Genomic DNA, 16,728 nt, shown 5'->3' with positions numbered 1-16,728 from the left:
AATGAAAAATGGAAAAGACCAACACATATTAATCCATGTCAAGATTAGCATCATCTCACTCTGTAGAGCATCACCACAAGCTGTTGTTTTCATTTTTTCAAGGTTTCAGTGAATCTCATCTCTCAGTACCAAATGAGAAAGCTGGATTCATCACAGATGACTGGATTGTATGGATATGATGAAACAACTCTGCTTTTTTACAAGGGCACAAAGTCACATCCTCATTCTTCAATACATTGTGCCATTCTTGGGTTCCAAATTACAGCAAGATATTCAAGTTTTATTTCTTGGTGCACTTTGCCTGCCTTATCTCATTTTTTTTTTCTTAAATCAGCAGTCATATTTTCGCTCAACAAAGTTTTAATTACCATCGCTGAAATTGTCATCTGTCCTTTATTTTATACTTATACTTAAAAGTCCTTTATTTTAAAATGTAGTAAGATTAAGGTCAAATTTCATTTCTTTGCTTTTCAATACTTGATGGGTAAGGCTGACTGATATACTGCTACCAGATGGTCTGTCAATACTAAAACAAGTCCCTTTACATGTTTTATCTTAGAATTTGTTTATTCCTGGCTTGAATCATTGCCTCTCTTCGTCCGGTTATTTTTTTAAAATATATATATTTTAATTTTTTTTTTAACCATCTTGAAATCAATCTCAAAAATATTGGCTCCATCATTTTAGTTCCATTTCCCACTCTACTCAGAATTGCACTTGCAATCAAGTTATCAATTCCACTTTCTTTAGTACATTTATTTTCACCAGTGTCGTGAGTTAGAACTTCTTTATACTTAATTTCTATTTTCAGATTAAATTTAAATATTACAAATTTATTTATTCTTGATTGAGCAGGTCTAATCATCATGTACTTCCAATCCTATTATACAGTAAGGCTACAGTGAAGTGTAAAACTCCAGTGACTTCTTTGTTGGTGTACAAATCCTTCAAGCGACTGGAAATCAATGATGTTCATGTTAAACTTTCAGTTGATGATGCAGGTTTGTATCCCCCCAACTATTTGTTTGATCTTTCGGTACATATCAGCTCTACTGAACTCAAATGTCAATTATGGATTTTATTTGAATTATACATGTCTCAACTTATTTCTCAGTATTTAGACCTGTAAATTCTCAGTCGCTTATTTGCCATGTCTGTGGTTTGTCGAAATTTTTCTGTCAATTTTTGAACAGCTCATTTACAGTATTTATTTTCTCTCTCTCTCTCTCTCTCTCTCTCTCTCTCTCTCTCTCTCTCTCTCTCTCTCTCTCTCTCTCTCTCTCTCTCTCCTCCTCTTCTCTCTCTTCCCTCTCTCTCCTCTCTCTCTCTCCCCTCTCTCTCTCCCCTCTCTCTCTCTCTGTCCTCTCTCCCCTCTCTCTCTCTCTCTCTCTCTCTCTCTCCCTCTCTCTCTGTCCTCTCTCTCTCTCTCTCTCTCTCTCTCTCTCCCTCTCTCTCTCTTCTCTCCTCTTCTCTCCTCTCTCTCTCTCTCTCTCTCTCCTCTCCTCTCTCTCTCTCTCATTTTCTCTCTCCTCTCCTCTCTCTCTCTCTCTCTCTCTCTTCCTACTCTCTCTCTCTCTCCTCTCTCTCTCTCTCCTCTTCTTCCTTCTTTCTCTCACTCTCCCTATCATCTATCTATTCTATCTATCTTCTTTATATTATTATATATATATAATATATATATATATATATATATGATATTATAATGCTAATTAATGCATACTATAATGCCCTTTAAAGATTTTACTAAAATATGTTGACCTGTAAGATCCCAGTCAATTGACTGAAATTGGCCAAGTTGTCAAATTATAAAAAGAATGAAAAGAAAGAAAGAAGAAACAAATACAAACAAAAAACACAAGAGTAGTATGATGAATGAATACATTACAAGGCTTTATAATATAATAATTTCAGAATATTCAACATCACTCCACATAGCACACAGGTCGATTTTGATAACTTTTAATGACTGGCTCTTTTAGATTTTAGATATTTTCACACAGCCTTTGAGAAATTGAACTTTTCAAACCTGTCGTCTTCACAAAGGTGACAGTGGCTGAGCTATAAATTCCCTATTCTTCTAAGCCAAATTCTACTTTGTAATAGCAGACTTAAATTTCATGGAACACTTAAAATGCGAACCACCAGAAATAATAAAACTTAATCAACATTGTTGTTACTCTTGATTGCTTCATATTGTTAACTAACTGGTTGACTATGTTTCTAGACAAATGGTGTACCTAATTAAAAGGAAAATTAGCTGTAAGTGATTAATTCCCCTGCAAATTAGTTTTCTACCAATGCTTTACTACTCTGGCATTCATACTGTTTACTTTCTGTCTGTCACTGTTTGCTTTGATTCCGTCATTTTCTTTTCTTTGGATTGTTTTGGGGTTTTTTTTTACACTGGACTGCTGAGAAATTTTCTCAAAGTGTAATTTACATCTCCATAATGTAAAAAAAAAAAAGAAAAGAATTATTTCATTTTCTGACAATTTCTTTTATTAAAATTTTAATATGTTCTCACAGTATATGAGGTGTTTGTTCCATCCGTGGCTCGCAGTTATGACTTGTTAAGCATCGATAAGGATGCAAGAAATGAATTAAATTTATTGCTGTTGGGAATATAATTGCTGTTAAGGTTTAATGTATGGCCATTAGGGTATAATGTGCTTTTAGGAGTGCTTGTGACAATTGATTGTTTGGAAAACCGTACATTGTATTTTGTTTAGTTGCATGGAGCTTATCATATTTGTTTGTTCTTAGATAATATTTCCTATTTTAACCCTCATCTTACCAACAATGGGAAAATTGAAACATGGGTTACGATACACCCAATATTTATCTGAATATAGCTGGCATGGAGAGGGTTAGACTGTCAAATGATGTTTATTTTGATAATTTTATGGTTTACCAGTATTGTCAATAGCGAGCAGGCACTGGTGTAAGATTCAGATCTGAAAATTGTGTAAAATACAAGAGAAAAAAAACATCAGATAAAAAGTGAGTCTTCCTTGACTGAGGATCTAACCTCTGACCGGTAATCAAGGAGTCTTAGGTTTTTTCTGGTACTTTTCTTTCTTGTTTTGTCTTGCACTATTTCATACACATTTTATTATTGATAAAATGCACATTCTGCCCAGGAAAGCAGCGAAACTTTTCTTTCTTGTTTTGTCTTGCACTATTTCATACACACTTTATTATTGATAAAATGCACATTCCTCCCAGGAAAGCAGCGAAATGTTCCTCTTTTTTGAAAATTCTGACTTGAGATTGAGACCCATGTTTACAGGTCTAAATATGAAATGAAGAGTGATCATTGTTGTTTGCAACCATCTTATTAGGGTGAATAATTATTGTAATATGCTATGCCTATTTAGTAGGATTCCTCCAACAAACTAGTCACTGTTTACTACAGTGCAACCCCTGGATTATATCTCCCGGGACCGGAAAATTAGTCATTATCCAGGGATGTCGTTATTCCGGGGTTTTCAAGATGGCGGGAAAAGGGAGTGTTGGTGAGACCATTGAATACATAGCTGCGATGCATGGACCAGTGCCTGAGAGAAAACACAGCTCAACAGTGTTAGAATACGCTTTCATTCTCAAATGTGGATTGTCGTTGTTTTAACGTAAACAGTGCTCGAACACCCATTTAACAATAGGATAATACAGCACAAGAACACAGATGCACACATCTAGTTTTGATTTTAATTAAAACCTCAATCCATGTGATGAGTTTTGAATAACGAAATTTTTATTTAAGTGCACCAGAATTTACAAGTACTTAAAAATGAGTAGATCAACATCTTGAGATATATTTTTTTAAATACAAATAATAACAACCAGGTATTAACCACAGTAAGATCAAATTTGGACTGATGTTTAGAGAAACAGCGGATTTTAAAAATGAAAATAATAAAGTGAAAGAGGCTGTTATTATTTTACTCGATATTCCAACATATTATAACACCATTAATATCCATAATTGTCCCCGTTGGACACGACATTGCCTGATATCAGTTAACCTCCACTGACCTCAGACAGGTAACTAACATGGAAGGTTATTGGACTCTTGAGAGTTCTATCCACTGATAAACTACTTTTGCAAGCGCTGATTCCACGCAGTGTAGTAGACATGTATTCTGATTTGTCAATAACAAAGCGATCTCAATTGGGAGGGGGGAAAAGGCGTTTTTTTATAGGTTAAAAGTACGATATGGTGATGGTCCGGTATCAAGCATCGGTATCAAGTGCCAACTATTGTTATAATGTCACTAAACAGAGGTTGTACTAAAATGTATGTCGCTATTTTGGGTTTTTTGGTGTTTTTTTTTTGTATATAGGAAAAAATCAGGACCAGCAGTCAATTTCGCTAACCAGGGGTTGTGCTGTAGTGAGAAGGGATTTTAAAAATCTTATGTATATCGAATCTAAGTTGTAAGTGAGATCCCCTCTCTGTCCCGCCACTCCCAAAAATGTATTTTGTTATTTTCTGTATAGTGAAGTTTTCTTTGTCTTTCTCAGTCAAGGCTATCCAGTTGCCGCCTGTATTCTTCAACCCTCCATCTGACAAAAAAGAGTTGACAGGTGCTGATTCCAATGCTCTCAATCAAGGTTCTCTCATGAATCGAAGACCTCTCCTGCCATCTACACTGAATAGGCGAGCAATGTTGCTGAAAAAGAAGGCTCTTATGACAAGACGTATAGGTGGTGTTGGTCCTCTTGGTCCCAAACCGCCTATGAGAACTGGACCTCCGATGATGCAGCGTATGCCTAGAGGTCTGATGAATGAGGAAGAAATGATGGGGGGACCTCCCCCACCAAGACGCCCTGGGGATGGACGTTGGCCCATGGACATGCCGCCCAGGATGAGGGGACCAGGTAAGTTTATTTCTTTTCTATTACCTTTTGCCTTGTTCATACTGCAACTTTAGATGGAAGAAAACAAAAGTTTCCTTTTTAATTCTAAAATTGTGATAGTGCTGGGTGACACAAAAAAGGTTAGAACACATCATTTTTGTTATAATACCAAGGATAATATATTAATTTAAAAGAAATTTTGAAAACTAAGACATCTGTTGTGTTTAATTCCATAGGCGAATTATTGAAAAAAGCTCAAGAGGGAAAAACGTTATACAAGAATTAGCAGAGCTTATGAAAATCAAGAAAATATTAAAAGCAATAATCCAAACTGATTTTGTGATTGATGTACTGCTCTGAACAAAAAACAATTGTAATTAATTAGTAAATTATGATAAACTTGCTCCGTTCATAGTAATCATTAGCATATTTTGCAATGTCAAGGCCTTTTAAAAATATATACTGTTTTGTTAATGCTCTTGGTAGCCAATATAAAACTTTCAGACTGTTTTGTATTAATGCAAGAATGTGTAAAGGCAAAATATGGTGACTTTTTGAAAATGCTATAAAACTTTTAAGTTCTTTAAGTACAGAATTCATTATAGATTCTAAGATGATCAAGTGGCTACCCTGCAATTAATATAAATTTTATTGATCAAAAGTTTGTTGTGTCTGTGACAATTATTTCAAGACCCACCACCAGAATCTGTTAATGATTTTAGTTCACAATCTGACATAGGATACAAACAAATTAGCAAATGGGTTAATATGTGATTTCTATGTGATGGTTGAAATGGATTAGCAAATGAAATTGTCAGAGAAAAGTCTTTGCACCTTTATTATTACTTTTGCTGTTTTATTGCTTATGTTGTGCTATGATATTACGATACACCTTTTCTAAATATATTTTTGAGGTCTTGGGTTTAATTTTTTTTTTGTGTGTGACAAATTACGAGTCGTTTTAATTGCGTGCAGCTTTGGATCTCATATGACATTAAACTTCTAATCTTTAAGTTTTTTCGTTTTAGTCATAGGCTAGTGGCACATAATCGATTCCGTAGAAAAGGCTCTTTATTCACATTTTCTCACTTTAATCAGGTGTAAGATGAGTACCTGATTGTTATACAGGGCTGTCTTTGTTGATAAAAAAATGTCATGTCTTGTCCTACATGCTCAGTTTTGCTGTTGGCTTGGAACCTATTTTAAAGCATTTTATGCACATTTTGTGGATAGTGCACTATAACAGCTCAGGATTTCTGTTTTTGGTTTGTTGGGGGTTTTTTTTTACGTGGAGTAATAGTTTTCCAGTTTTGTCAGTGCAAAGCTTATTATTATTATTATTATTATTATTATTATTATTATTATTATTATTGATATATATGTAATGGAATATTTTATCTCTGGCTTTCAACATTTATATCTTGATGCTCAAGGTCCTCGTGATTATCCTGGTGGTCCAGGCAGACGCAGGTATGAAGAAAAGCGAAGTCGTGATCGAGATTCGAGTGAAAGGAATAGCAGGCGCAGAAGTCAAGATAGTCAGGTGAAATTTATGCTTATTCTTGCATTGTCTGTTAATTGCCTATGGTCAGATACTTATTCACAATAGTCCAGTTTAGATTAATGTGTGCAAATTGACACAATTCGTGTGTCAATGTTTGTGATCAGTGCTGCTCTTTGGGAAAAAAAAGCAAAACATTTCCTGTAAAACAACCATTCATTTTTATGGAAAATCACAGTGATGGCATTCATTTGACACAATTCTGATTGTACATGTCACTCTCCTTTTATCCTTTATTCAGGCCTGTAAATCTTCCAACTATTGTCAGATTTCCGACAGTACGATTTTGCTCTATTTGTGCTAATATTAAATTTAAATAAATTAATAGTGAAAATAAAATTCGTAACGTCAAAGAACAGAACCAATAAAAAAGAAAACAAGAGTTTTATTTCGTTCCTAGATAAAATCAGATTTTATTCCGTTTCAAAAAAACTTTTTATTTGTTGCATCAAAGACAAACAAAACTAGGCCGCCTATCAGTTAGCTATAATATTACACACTCCGCTAGACGTGGATTCACTGCCTGGCTACTGTGCCACAGCCAGCGAGAGAGGGTCGTGAAGTTCACGCGAGTCATCGCACACACACCTAGTTGTAAATAACTAACACGCACAGAAGTGTGTAGAATCGAACCAGAGCATTTGTCTCTATTTTGCTACCAACACACACGCATTTCTCCATTCCTTCTCTGTTTTTTGCTATATTTCATTCTTTTCGTCTGGATGTGAGACGGAAGAGAAATAATGCGAAATAACTATTTTTCTTCGAAATATATATTTTTCTTCGAAAGCTCTCACACGACCGCACCACTTCTTCTTCTTCTTCTTCTTCTTCTTCTTCTTCTTCTTCTTCTTCTTCTTCTTCTTCTTCTTCTTCTTCTTCTTCTTCTTCTTCTTCTTCTTCTTCTTCTTCTTCTTCTTCTTCTTCTTCTTCTTCTTCTATAAGAATTAATCCAAAAAAAAATTAACACAAACAAACAGGAGCGAAGATACGCAGCTTCCTGTGTCAAGCACTAGATACACATCCTTCAAAAGGGTAGGAATTGTTCTCTTCCTTTCATTTTACAACTAACTCAGACCTGGGCCCACAAAAGTGGGTAGTCTCTCAAATAAGTGGGATTTTTTTTGGTACTATAAAATAAGGACCTCATTATAAATAAGTAGGGGAAAGTGACATGATTTGACTAGTCAATTGACGTGTCATATCTGTATTGTGTCTATTTTCGTATTATCAAAAAGTTCCGACAATTTTTTCACCAACCATTTACAGGCCTGTTTATTGTCTGTCATGGAATGCCTTGCGAAATGTTGAAAACTACTCTAGGTGCTTATAATATGGCTGACCTATCTATTTTACTTTCCTATTTTGTCACTCATTTTCATGATAGATGACAAAGGAGATGTTACAACTTCAGAACCAGTTGAATCAGGCAATAAAGAATCAGATCGCAATGTTGAACACATCGCAGCAAGGTGGATCAGTCAGAGGTGGACCGAGTGAGAGAGACAGCTTTGGAGGTCCTCCATCGTCCGTGCTGCAGAGGAATTCTTTGCTGGGTCAAGCTCCTCGTCATTTTGCTTCAGGGGGCAACATTGGAGGCTCTGGTCCAAATTCAAGAGGACTAATGGATCATGTACGTTTTTACCTAGTGTGAAAACTTTACTGATATTTTATCAGTGACGATAATCTTCCACGGAATTTCAGGATTTTAGGATATTTCTGAAATTTTCAGCTGTTTTTGCTGTGCCAAACAGTTTCGGCTAAGTGGTAGTTTAGCTGAAAAATCACCGTTATGTCTTGTCATTTTTTGACACCTCTGCTCAGCAGAATGATTTTTGATGACACTCCCATGCCAATGACGTTAGTCTAAGACACACTGATGCCAAATGTGAATAGTGGCACAATACCAATGACAGCCTTGGATGACAAGAAAGTCAAAAGGGAAAGGGATAGAGCAAATGGGTTTCAATATTTTGGTACCATTTTGCTTTGTACTCCTTTAAAAAAAATTATTTTTTTTGTTTGTTCTGAATTCCAATGAATTCATTACAACTTATGTCTAATTACCAATTAAAACTAAAATCAGAGTGGTCTCTCTCTCTCTCTCTCTCTCTCTCTCTCTCTCTCTCTCTCTCTCTCTCTCTCTCTCTCTCTCTCTCTCTCTCTCCTCTTCTCTCTCTCTCTCTCCTTCCTCCCCCCCCCTCTCCTCTCTCTCTCTCTCTCTCTCTCTCTCTCTCTCTTTTCATATATTTTTTTTCTCAGCCGACTTTCTAACTTCACATTATTATGTTTATAGATATCACTTTGTTGTAGAGAGAAAATTCAACAGTAAGTTTGGCTGATCGATAATAATTTTTTTTAAGGCTTAATTTAAATTCACTCATTTGATGGAATATGTTTTGCAATTGATTAAAGATTCTTATTTATAAGCTGCATAACCACAAGGTTGCAGTAATACACATACTAGCCGGATTTGTCGTATAAAAACAGATACCTCCTTTTGGCCTAAAGTTTATCATAATCTCTTGATATAGTGGGAAGCATTATAGGGCTCTAAAATGTTTAATTGGAAATGACAATTTTTTAAATTATATTTACAAAAAGTCAGTTTGTATCTTCTGATCAGAATAGATGTGTTTTAGAAGTTAGTAATATATTACGTAATATTATGTAACAATGAATAGCTATGTTATTTTTGCATTAGATTTGGGCTTGACAGACGGGCCGATAGATTTTCCTCCTTTTTGACAAAATTGTCATTATCATCACTGATTTTATTGATTACTTAAAGATTTTGTTCGTGAATATTTTCATTGATTTCATTAAAAATATTTTGATAATATTACTTCGAAATGTCCCAGAACAAACTTTTTTTAAAATGATAATGATTCTGAGGATGCTGATTATGACTCAACTTATGAGCCGTGATCGGTCAAATTTGCCAATAGGTACTAGGGGTTCACTAGATTCACACACAATTCGAGTAGGTATAGTGGGACCAGCTTGTTCCCAACAGTGCTAGAAATTGAGTATTTGTACATTTAGTGCGAAATCCTATGTATCAAATTTCATCAAGATACAACTTTTTGTGAATAATTTGGTTTTTAACTCCCCTAAAATAGTCTTCAAGGCTTGTGGAGATTTTTTAAAAAGCCTTAGTCTTAAGAGTAAGTATTAATCTAGATATTTACCAAGTTACAGTAAGATAGCAAACAGCAGTTTTTTAAACAAAATGATTTCCAGAACCCTTAAAATCTGTTGTTCTTGGTTTTGTCCTGGTCCTGGCCGGATACCCTGGCTGAGAAGGAAACAGTCAAATGTATAGTTAGTTTTGAGAGATGATATTTTTTTTCCTTGTATATCATCTCTCTGTTATTCACTTTATTATGTTTTGTTTATGTATTATATATAATTTGTAAACATTTGAGTGTATCCTCTTTGTGGGGACCTGTACTGGTGTATGGATGAGACTTTAAGAGGATCTCAAAATAAGTACTTTGATAGTTTGCTCTTGAAATCTACATCTGTTTCCAATTTGAACCAATTCCCCTTTGTTTTACCTTTTCTTGGGCGCTTTAATTGTAATTCTAGAACTTTTAACTATCCCATTTTCGTCCTTTTTACTGGCACTGATATGGCCTGAATGTGTTGCAAGCTCCGTAAAACCTTAAAAACAAACAAAGATATTTATAAAGAAATGTATTGTACTTTGCAGTGTCAGCATTTGAGAAGTAACAATAAAGGCAATATAAAAAGTTTTGAATTTTTTAATCTTTGAATTTTATGCTGGTTTCTTTCAGGATGCCAGCAAGGTGTCCCTACTGGGTCAAGGACCTCGACATTTTGGTAGTTCCCCTGGTATGTCTAATCCATCCAGGAAAAGAGACCAGGTGAGAATTTGATAAAGTCATTTAGTGGAAAAATTGAAAACTTGTTAAAATTGTCTTTGAATTTGGGCATACTAGTTGTTATATACTGTTGATATTGTAACTCTAAAGGGGGAAAAAAATCATGTGAACATTTGGGCATAGCATTTAGTTTATATTTTACTGTCATTTTCATATGATTTACATCTTTTATTTTTATGAAAATAATAATAATAATAATACAGTCCAAGTCGCTTTATTGGGACAGCTCGGTTTGAAACAATTGTCCCAATTTAGCAGTGGACATGAAATTGGGCAATTTTTCAGATTTATCATAGTCCACATAGTAATCAGGGAGACTTGTAGACAACTAATTTGGTTTACTTCAGCGGCCACTTGACTGCTAATTTGATCTAGCAATGAGAGACAAATCTAATGGCACAAAAGAATTAACAAAAATGGATTAAGAATGCTCTGTCTACCCATTCTTCTCGTTGAAAAAACAAACCGTTTGGGGGTGACAGCCTTGAAAGCTATGACTCATTACCCATTGCACCATTGGTAAATTGACCCATGACCATGTACGTAACGATGGCAGTAAATGACACTGCCTAGGAATACAGGTAAATTATACATCTTTGTGATGACTATGACACACGGTTTGAAGGCACACCTGATTGGCTGTCTCGATAGACACTGACAAAGGATTCGGGTAAAGTCTATTGTTCATTCCTCAGTGTGAGCATACATCCAGTTGACCGTCCCGTTTTTTGCATATTATTAACCATCGTTTTAAATTGGAGACAACGAAACAGCTGTTTTATGGGGACGGCCAATTAAGCAGCATCCCCAATACCCGCTAGGACTGTAATAATAATAATAATAGTAATGTTGATATTGACGATGATGACAAAAGTAATAATAATGGTGGTAATAATAAATAGGTATGATCTTCAACAACTGGTACTTGGTTCTGCACTCGTCTTGACTTGTAATGAATTGACAAAAAATAAGGCCTGTTTTTTTTTTCTTATTTCAATAAGATCATAAGGCATGCAGTGAACAAGCAGTAATGAACTATAGGTTATAACGAACTCAATGGTATGCCCTTCAACATTCTTTTCCTTCTTTATTTATGACTGATATAACCCATAAGCCTGAACAGAGCCCCCATTTCTGGGTGGGGTCCTTTGATCTCCCATGGTGGGCAGAAGATCACTTGCCGTGTCTTCTGTCACATTATATCTGTTTTCCAAGTTGCTTTCTTTCTTTTCTTGGAATGAGATTGTTTGGTTTTGTCCTGGCCTTTGCTTGAGTCCTTAGCTAAAAGGGAAACAGTCAAATGTTTAGAGTTTGTTTTGGGAGGTGATCTTTTTTCCTTAAAAAGCATCTCTCTGTTTTGTACTGATAGTTATATTTTTGTTTTGAACATACCATGTAAACATTTGAGTGTGTTTCTCTTAGTGGGATCCTGTACTAGTGTCTGGATGAGACTTTTTGATTCCAAACTGAGTCCATTGATGGTATGCTCTTGGAATCAACATCTAATAATAAATAAGTGATAATAATAAATAAATAAATTATGAATTTATAAAGCGCCTAAAATTAACGTTAATCATGCTCTGCAGCACTTTACATAATAAAAATGTTTAAAAAACAAAACAAATAAATAAAAATCACGACACTACATAATAAGCATAAATACAGAAATAAGATCTAAGCAACATCTATTTCATAAAAAATAAGCCTTATGGAACAACTCAGTCTTCAGACATTTCCTGACAGAGAATAAATTTTCACAGGACTTTGTCCGAGGTCTGAGTGCATTCCATAGACTTGGAGCAATGGATGATAAGACTTTTTTTTTTTACCAAAAGTGGATTTTTATGTGGTAACCTTTAGAAGTTGGGACTGAGATGATCTTAAATTTCGAGTGGGTTCATAATTTTTAATCAGTTACTGCAAATATTCAGGTGCCAATCCATCCAAACATCTAAAAACATAGCACAATATCCATATCTTGAATTCTATCCTGTTCCCTACTTGAATCAATTCCCTTTTATCTTACATAATCTTTGCGCTTTAATTGTAAATCTAGAATTTTTTAACTATCCCATTTTCTTTCTTTTTACTATATTGTTGCAAGCTCTGTAAAACCTTTAAAAACAAACAAGTAGAGGCCCCATTTAATAGAGCATACACCTAAAAGTAGTCCAAAGCCATAAGGTTCATGGAGCAGAGGTTATCTTAACTTCTATACAATACAACAGTTTGCTTGTTACCCTTTTGATATTTTATTGCAAAGTGCTGTCCACCAAATGTAATGGACAAAGCTACCAAATCATTGAGGGCCAGAGAATCAGAAATAAAACTTTGCTTTACCCAGGATTGATCTGGATCCCTTTGTTTGTGAAGTTCTTCCAACTGAGCTATCAAAAACCCCATACACTATTTAGCATTCACAAAAGTCATAAAATATGACATAACACGCCCAAGAAGTAATGGTTGTGATCCGTGAGTTTCTTCACGGGACAAGAGACACAATCTCACAAATATTTTAGTATATGCATTCATTGTTAGAAAATATTATGTGCCTTGTTGAGCAACAAGCGAAGTACAGAGTATTGCCAGCCTTAGATAGTTGTATTTTTATAGACACATTTTAAAATGGTGTGACAATTCTATTATTGAATATCCAAATTTTTTCAAAAGAGTCCTTACTCACATTCTTGCACCAGACATGGGTGTAAAATGCTAACCTTACATTGTCTCTGTCTTCATAAAATTGTTCTACATGTTCACTATTCCTGTTGGCTGACTCCCTGTAAAGCAGTTTGAGCACATTTAGTGGATATTGTACCATATAAGATCTCACTTAAAAGATTTGTGGGGGTTTTTTCATACATGGAAGGGATAGGAGGAAAAGGCATTGGACATGAAGAATGCATACAAATGGGGGTGGTAGGAATGACAAAAATATATTTTGCAACACTAAAATCTCGAACACCAAATCTCGAAATCATGGAAATCTTGAACACATCTCAATACCCTGTTTTAATCCCTCTGTTTTGTACTACCAGCATCACAAAAATCTTAAATACTATCAGAGGCGAACACGGAAATCTCGAACAAACTGAACCTTCACTTTCGCACTCATTGATAAAATTCTTTTGCCTATGCATCTATTGAATGGAACCGAAAGCTGCCATCGCTCCCCATTGACGTTAAATGTTATTTACTGTGTGTTCGTATGCGACTGTGTTTATGTGGAGCATGTGTATGTGAGTAGCAGGAGAGGATGTCCGAAGTATGTTTGACCAGTGTCTAGTAAATGTGACGCTTCACTCTATGTACCAGTACCAAGAGGAGACTAGTCTTCTTATTATAGTTCACTGAAAGGGGAATATTATACCATCTGTTATAGAATGAAACAAGAAGCTGCACTTCACTTCATTATAATGAGATCTTGCGGGTGGTTGGATGGGAGCATCACCCTTGAATCATATACCTATGATGTTCGCATGGGTGTACGATCCGATAGTGATGTCGTTTCTTCTCTTTACTAGCCTATCCTGCTTCTTTGGTTTGTGATTGTATTTTTGACAGGGGATATTTTTTTTCTGTAAATCTTCTGCCTGTTTGTTCTTGGTTATTTATAATTTAGCTTATGATATCTTTAGTTTATGATTTTGATTTACATTTGTACTATTTTTGTTAGATTGCTTGTTTTTTTGTTTCAGCGGTCTCTCATATAACCTCAATTGTGTTGGAAGAGACCTAAAGCAACAAACAAACAAACAAACAAAAAAATAATGAGATCTTACCAAAACCACCCACATATATTCTTGTAAAATACTAAACACGGAAATCTTGAGCAAGTAGGTGCGGTCCCAACTTGTTCGAGATTTCCGTGCTGTGTTGTATGTGAGACAGGTTGACTGATATTGAGAGCTACTATTATTAGAAGCTTTTTTTTGTGCTTGCACTTATTATATCCTTGCTCAACTGTCCCATTTATCTTTCTCTTTTGTCAGATGGAATTTGGTGGAAATTCATGGTCAGGAGACAGGGGAAGCCGTATGGAAAGAGATAGACATGATAGAGACCGTGGTGATAGACCTGAACGCATGCCCAGAACTGACCGGGTGGAACGCTCTGTGCGTGATAGAAGCAATGATCGTGACCGTATAGAGAGAACCAGGGAAAGAGGAGAACGTACAGATCGTAGCAGTGCAACTGCTGGTGACTCTAGCCATCCTTCTCGTAGTCACAGACTGCCACAGTCTTACTCTGCTGATGCTGTGCGTGGTGCTAAGGGAGAGAGAACCCATAGTAATAACACATCTCTTTCGACATCTCATAAGTCTGATTCTGCAAGGGGAAGTTCAAGGAGGCAGGCTGATTTTAGTAATTCAAGCGGTAACAGGACCTCTCAACGTAATGAAAATTACAGTGGTAGTAGCAATTCCAACCGTTATGGAAGTGGTGACTATACTGATCAAACAGAAGGTGGTGAAAGCAGCTCTTACTATAGAAGGTATTAGTTGTACCTATATGGGGCGAATGCAAGGTGTTAATTCCATTGTAAGCATCAAAGTTGTTCCTGGAATCCTACAATATTTTTTACCACTTTCCTCATTTCAAAAATGTTAAGCAGTAGGGATTATAAATTCTTGAATTGAAATAATGTTTTGCCACTCTATGGAATTTTCATAAAATCTACATTTTTATTAAAATGGGTTAGTACCATTGGTCTCAACAGTCAAGATGATTTGGCTATAATTGATTTGTTTTTGTTTTTTTTACAATTAATGTCAAAATTTCCTTGAGGACAGAAAATTGTTTTTCCAGTAACATACATCTTTTCCCTCTTCTAATTGTAATGAAGATGAATATTATGAATGGAAATGACTCGCAAACAAGAACATGCCAAAGCAAATGTTATTTTACTTTTGAATATAATGGTAATGTTTTTAAAATCCCCATTGCTGTTCAAGTGATTTCATTATAGATATATCTTGTGTTCATTGATGGGAAACAGGGAAAAAAGTTGCCGAAATCCCCTGTTTCAGTATATTTGCATTTTTATGTATACAGTCAATATTTTTATGGCTTCTCATTGTAAATAAATTTTAACTTGTATATATTATTAAAGTCTCAGCCTTTCTCTTCCCCCCCCCCCCCTCTTTTTTGGGGGGTGGGGTTTTAGGATCTCTCACTGTGGGAGGTGAGGTCTCCTTTTGCTGGATCTTCTGTTCCCCAATTCCTGTTGTCCTTCCCAAATGGCTCTCTGTCTTTGTCTCTGAAACTGGGTGGGGATCCTGACCTCCCATAGTGGGCGGGGAGGTACATGCTGTGTCTTCTATCCCCCCATACCCGTTTTTCAATTGTTTCCTGTCATTGTCTTGGAATGAGATTACTTAGTTTTGTCCTGATCCTTGCCGGAGCTCTTTGGCTGGGAGGGAAACAGTCGAATGTATAGTTATAGTTTTGGGAGATGATATTTTTTTCCTTGTAAATCATCTCTCTGTTATGCATTGTATTATGTTGAGTTTACATATTATATTAAATGATTGGTAAACATTTGAGTGTATTCCTCTTAGTTGGGACCTGTGCTCGTGTCTGGATGAGACTTTTAGGTGATCTCAAACTAAGTACACTGGTGGTGTGCTCTTGGAATCTACATCTGATCCCTATTTGTTCCCAGTTCCCCTATGTCTTACTTTTTCTTGGGTGCTTACATTGTAATTCTATAACTGTTTACTATCCCATTTTCTTCCTTTTTACTGGTGCTGATATAACCTAAATGTGTTGCAAGCGCCGTAAAACCCTTAAAAACAAACAATTGTCTCTGAAAAGTGATGGTTTAATTCCCATGAGAGCAGAGGAATTGCTACCCCCTGCTCCTTTTTTGTCTTCTTTTTTCACTTTTAAGGCAGCCATCCACGACACAGGCTTCCCCTGACATTGTCCCCCTTCAAGGTAAACCTGTATCATTAATTGATGCCTTGATGTTTCTCCCTGTTCTGGAATGAGATAATTTATGGTTCTGCCTGTTCTGATCAGTCTTTTGCTAAGAGGAAACCCATCAGATGGATTTGGAGGGAGATCCTGTGGCAATATCTGTGCACATTTTGTGGTTTTAGCCTAGTTACAAGGATAAACTGCTGGGTGGGGATCCTGACCTCCCATAGCGGGCAGGGAGGTACATACTGTGTCTTCTATCCCCTTATATCTGTTTTCCAACATGCTTTCTGTCTTTGTCTTGGAATGAGATTACTTGGTTTTGTCCTCGCCCTGGCCGTAGTCCTGGCTGGGAGGGAAACAGTCGAATGCATAGTTATTGTTTTGGGAGATGATATTTTTTTCCTTGTAAATCATCTCTCTGTTATGTTTAGTTTACATATTATATTATATGATTGGTAAACATTTGAGTGTATT

General features: G+C 35.7%; 1 protein-coding gene across 1 annotated transcript in view; it reads left to right on the top strand.

Moving 5' to 3' along the window:
- The window catches only part of LOC144973249 (uncharacterized), a 31,529-nt gene extending 16,093 nt beyond the window's left edge, over nucleotides 1–15,436 (top strand). The window contains exons 7-12 of the mRNA XM_078915469.1: nucleotides 892–1,001; nucleotides 4,525–4,881; nucleotides 6,294–6,403; nucleotides 7,809–8,054; nucleotides 10,222–10,311; nucleotides 14,322–15,436. Coding sequence (XP_078771595.1) covers nucleotides 892–1,001; nucleotides 4,525–4,881; nucleotides 6,294–6,403; nucleotides 7,809–8,054; nucleotides 10,222–10,311; nucleotides 14,322–14,831 — 1,423 coding nt within the window. The 3' untranslated portion in view covers nucleotides 14,832–15,436. The remainder of the gene's footprint in view (nucleotides 1–891; nucleotides 1,002–4,524; nucleotides 4,882–6,293; nucleotides 6,404–7,808; nucleotides 8,055–10,221; nucleotides 10,312–14,321) is intronic.
- Nucleotides 15,437–16,728: the final 1,292 nt, after the last annotated feature.

The sequence above is a fragment of the Berghia stephanieae genome, chromosome 5 (assembly GCF_034508935.2).
Source record: "Berghia stephanieae isolate SIO BIC M18660-M18661 chromosome 5, UCSD_Bste_1.3, whole genome shotgun sequence".
NCBI lineage: Eukaryota > Metazoa > Mollusca > Gastropoda > Nudibranchia > Aeolidiidae > Berghia > Berghia stephanieae.
Note: the sequence above shows the minus strand (reverse complement) of the source record. Positions and strands in the feature narration are given on the sequence as shown.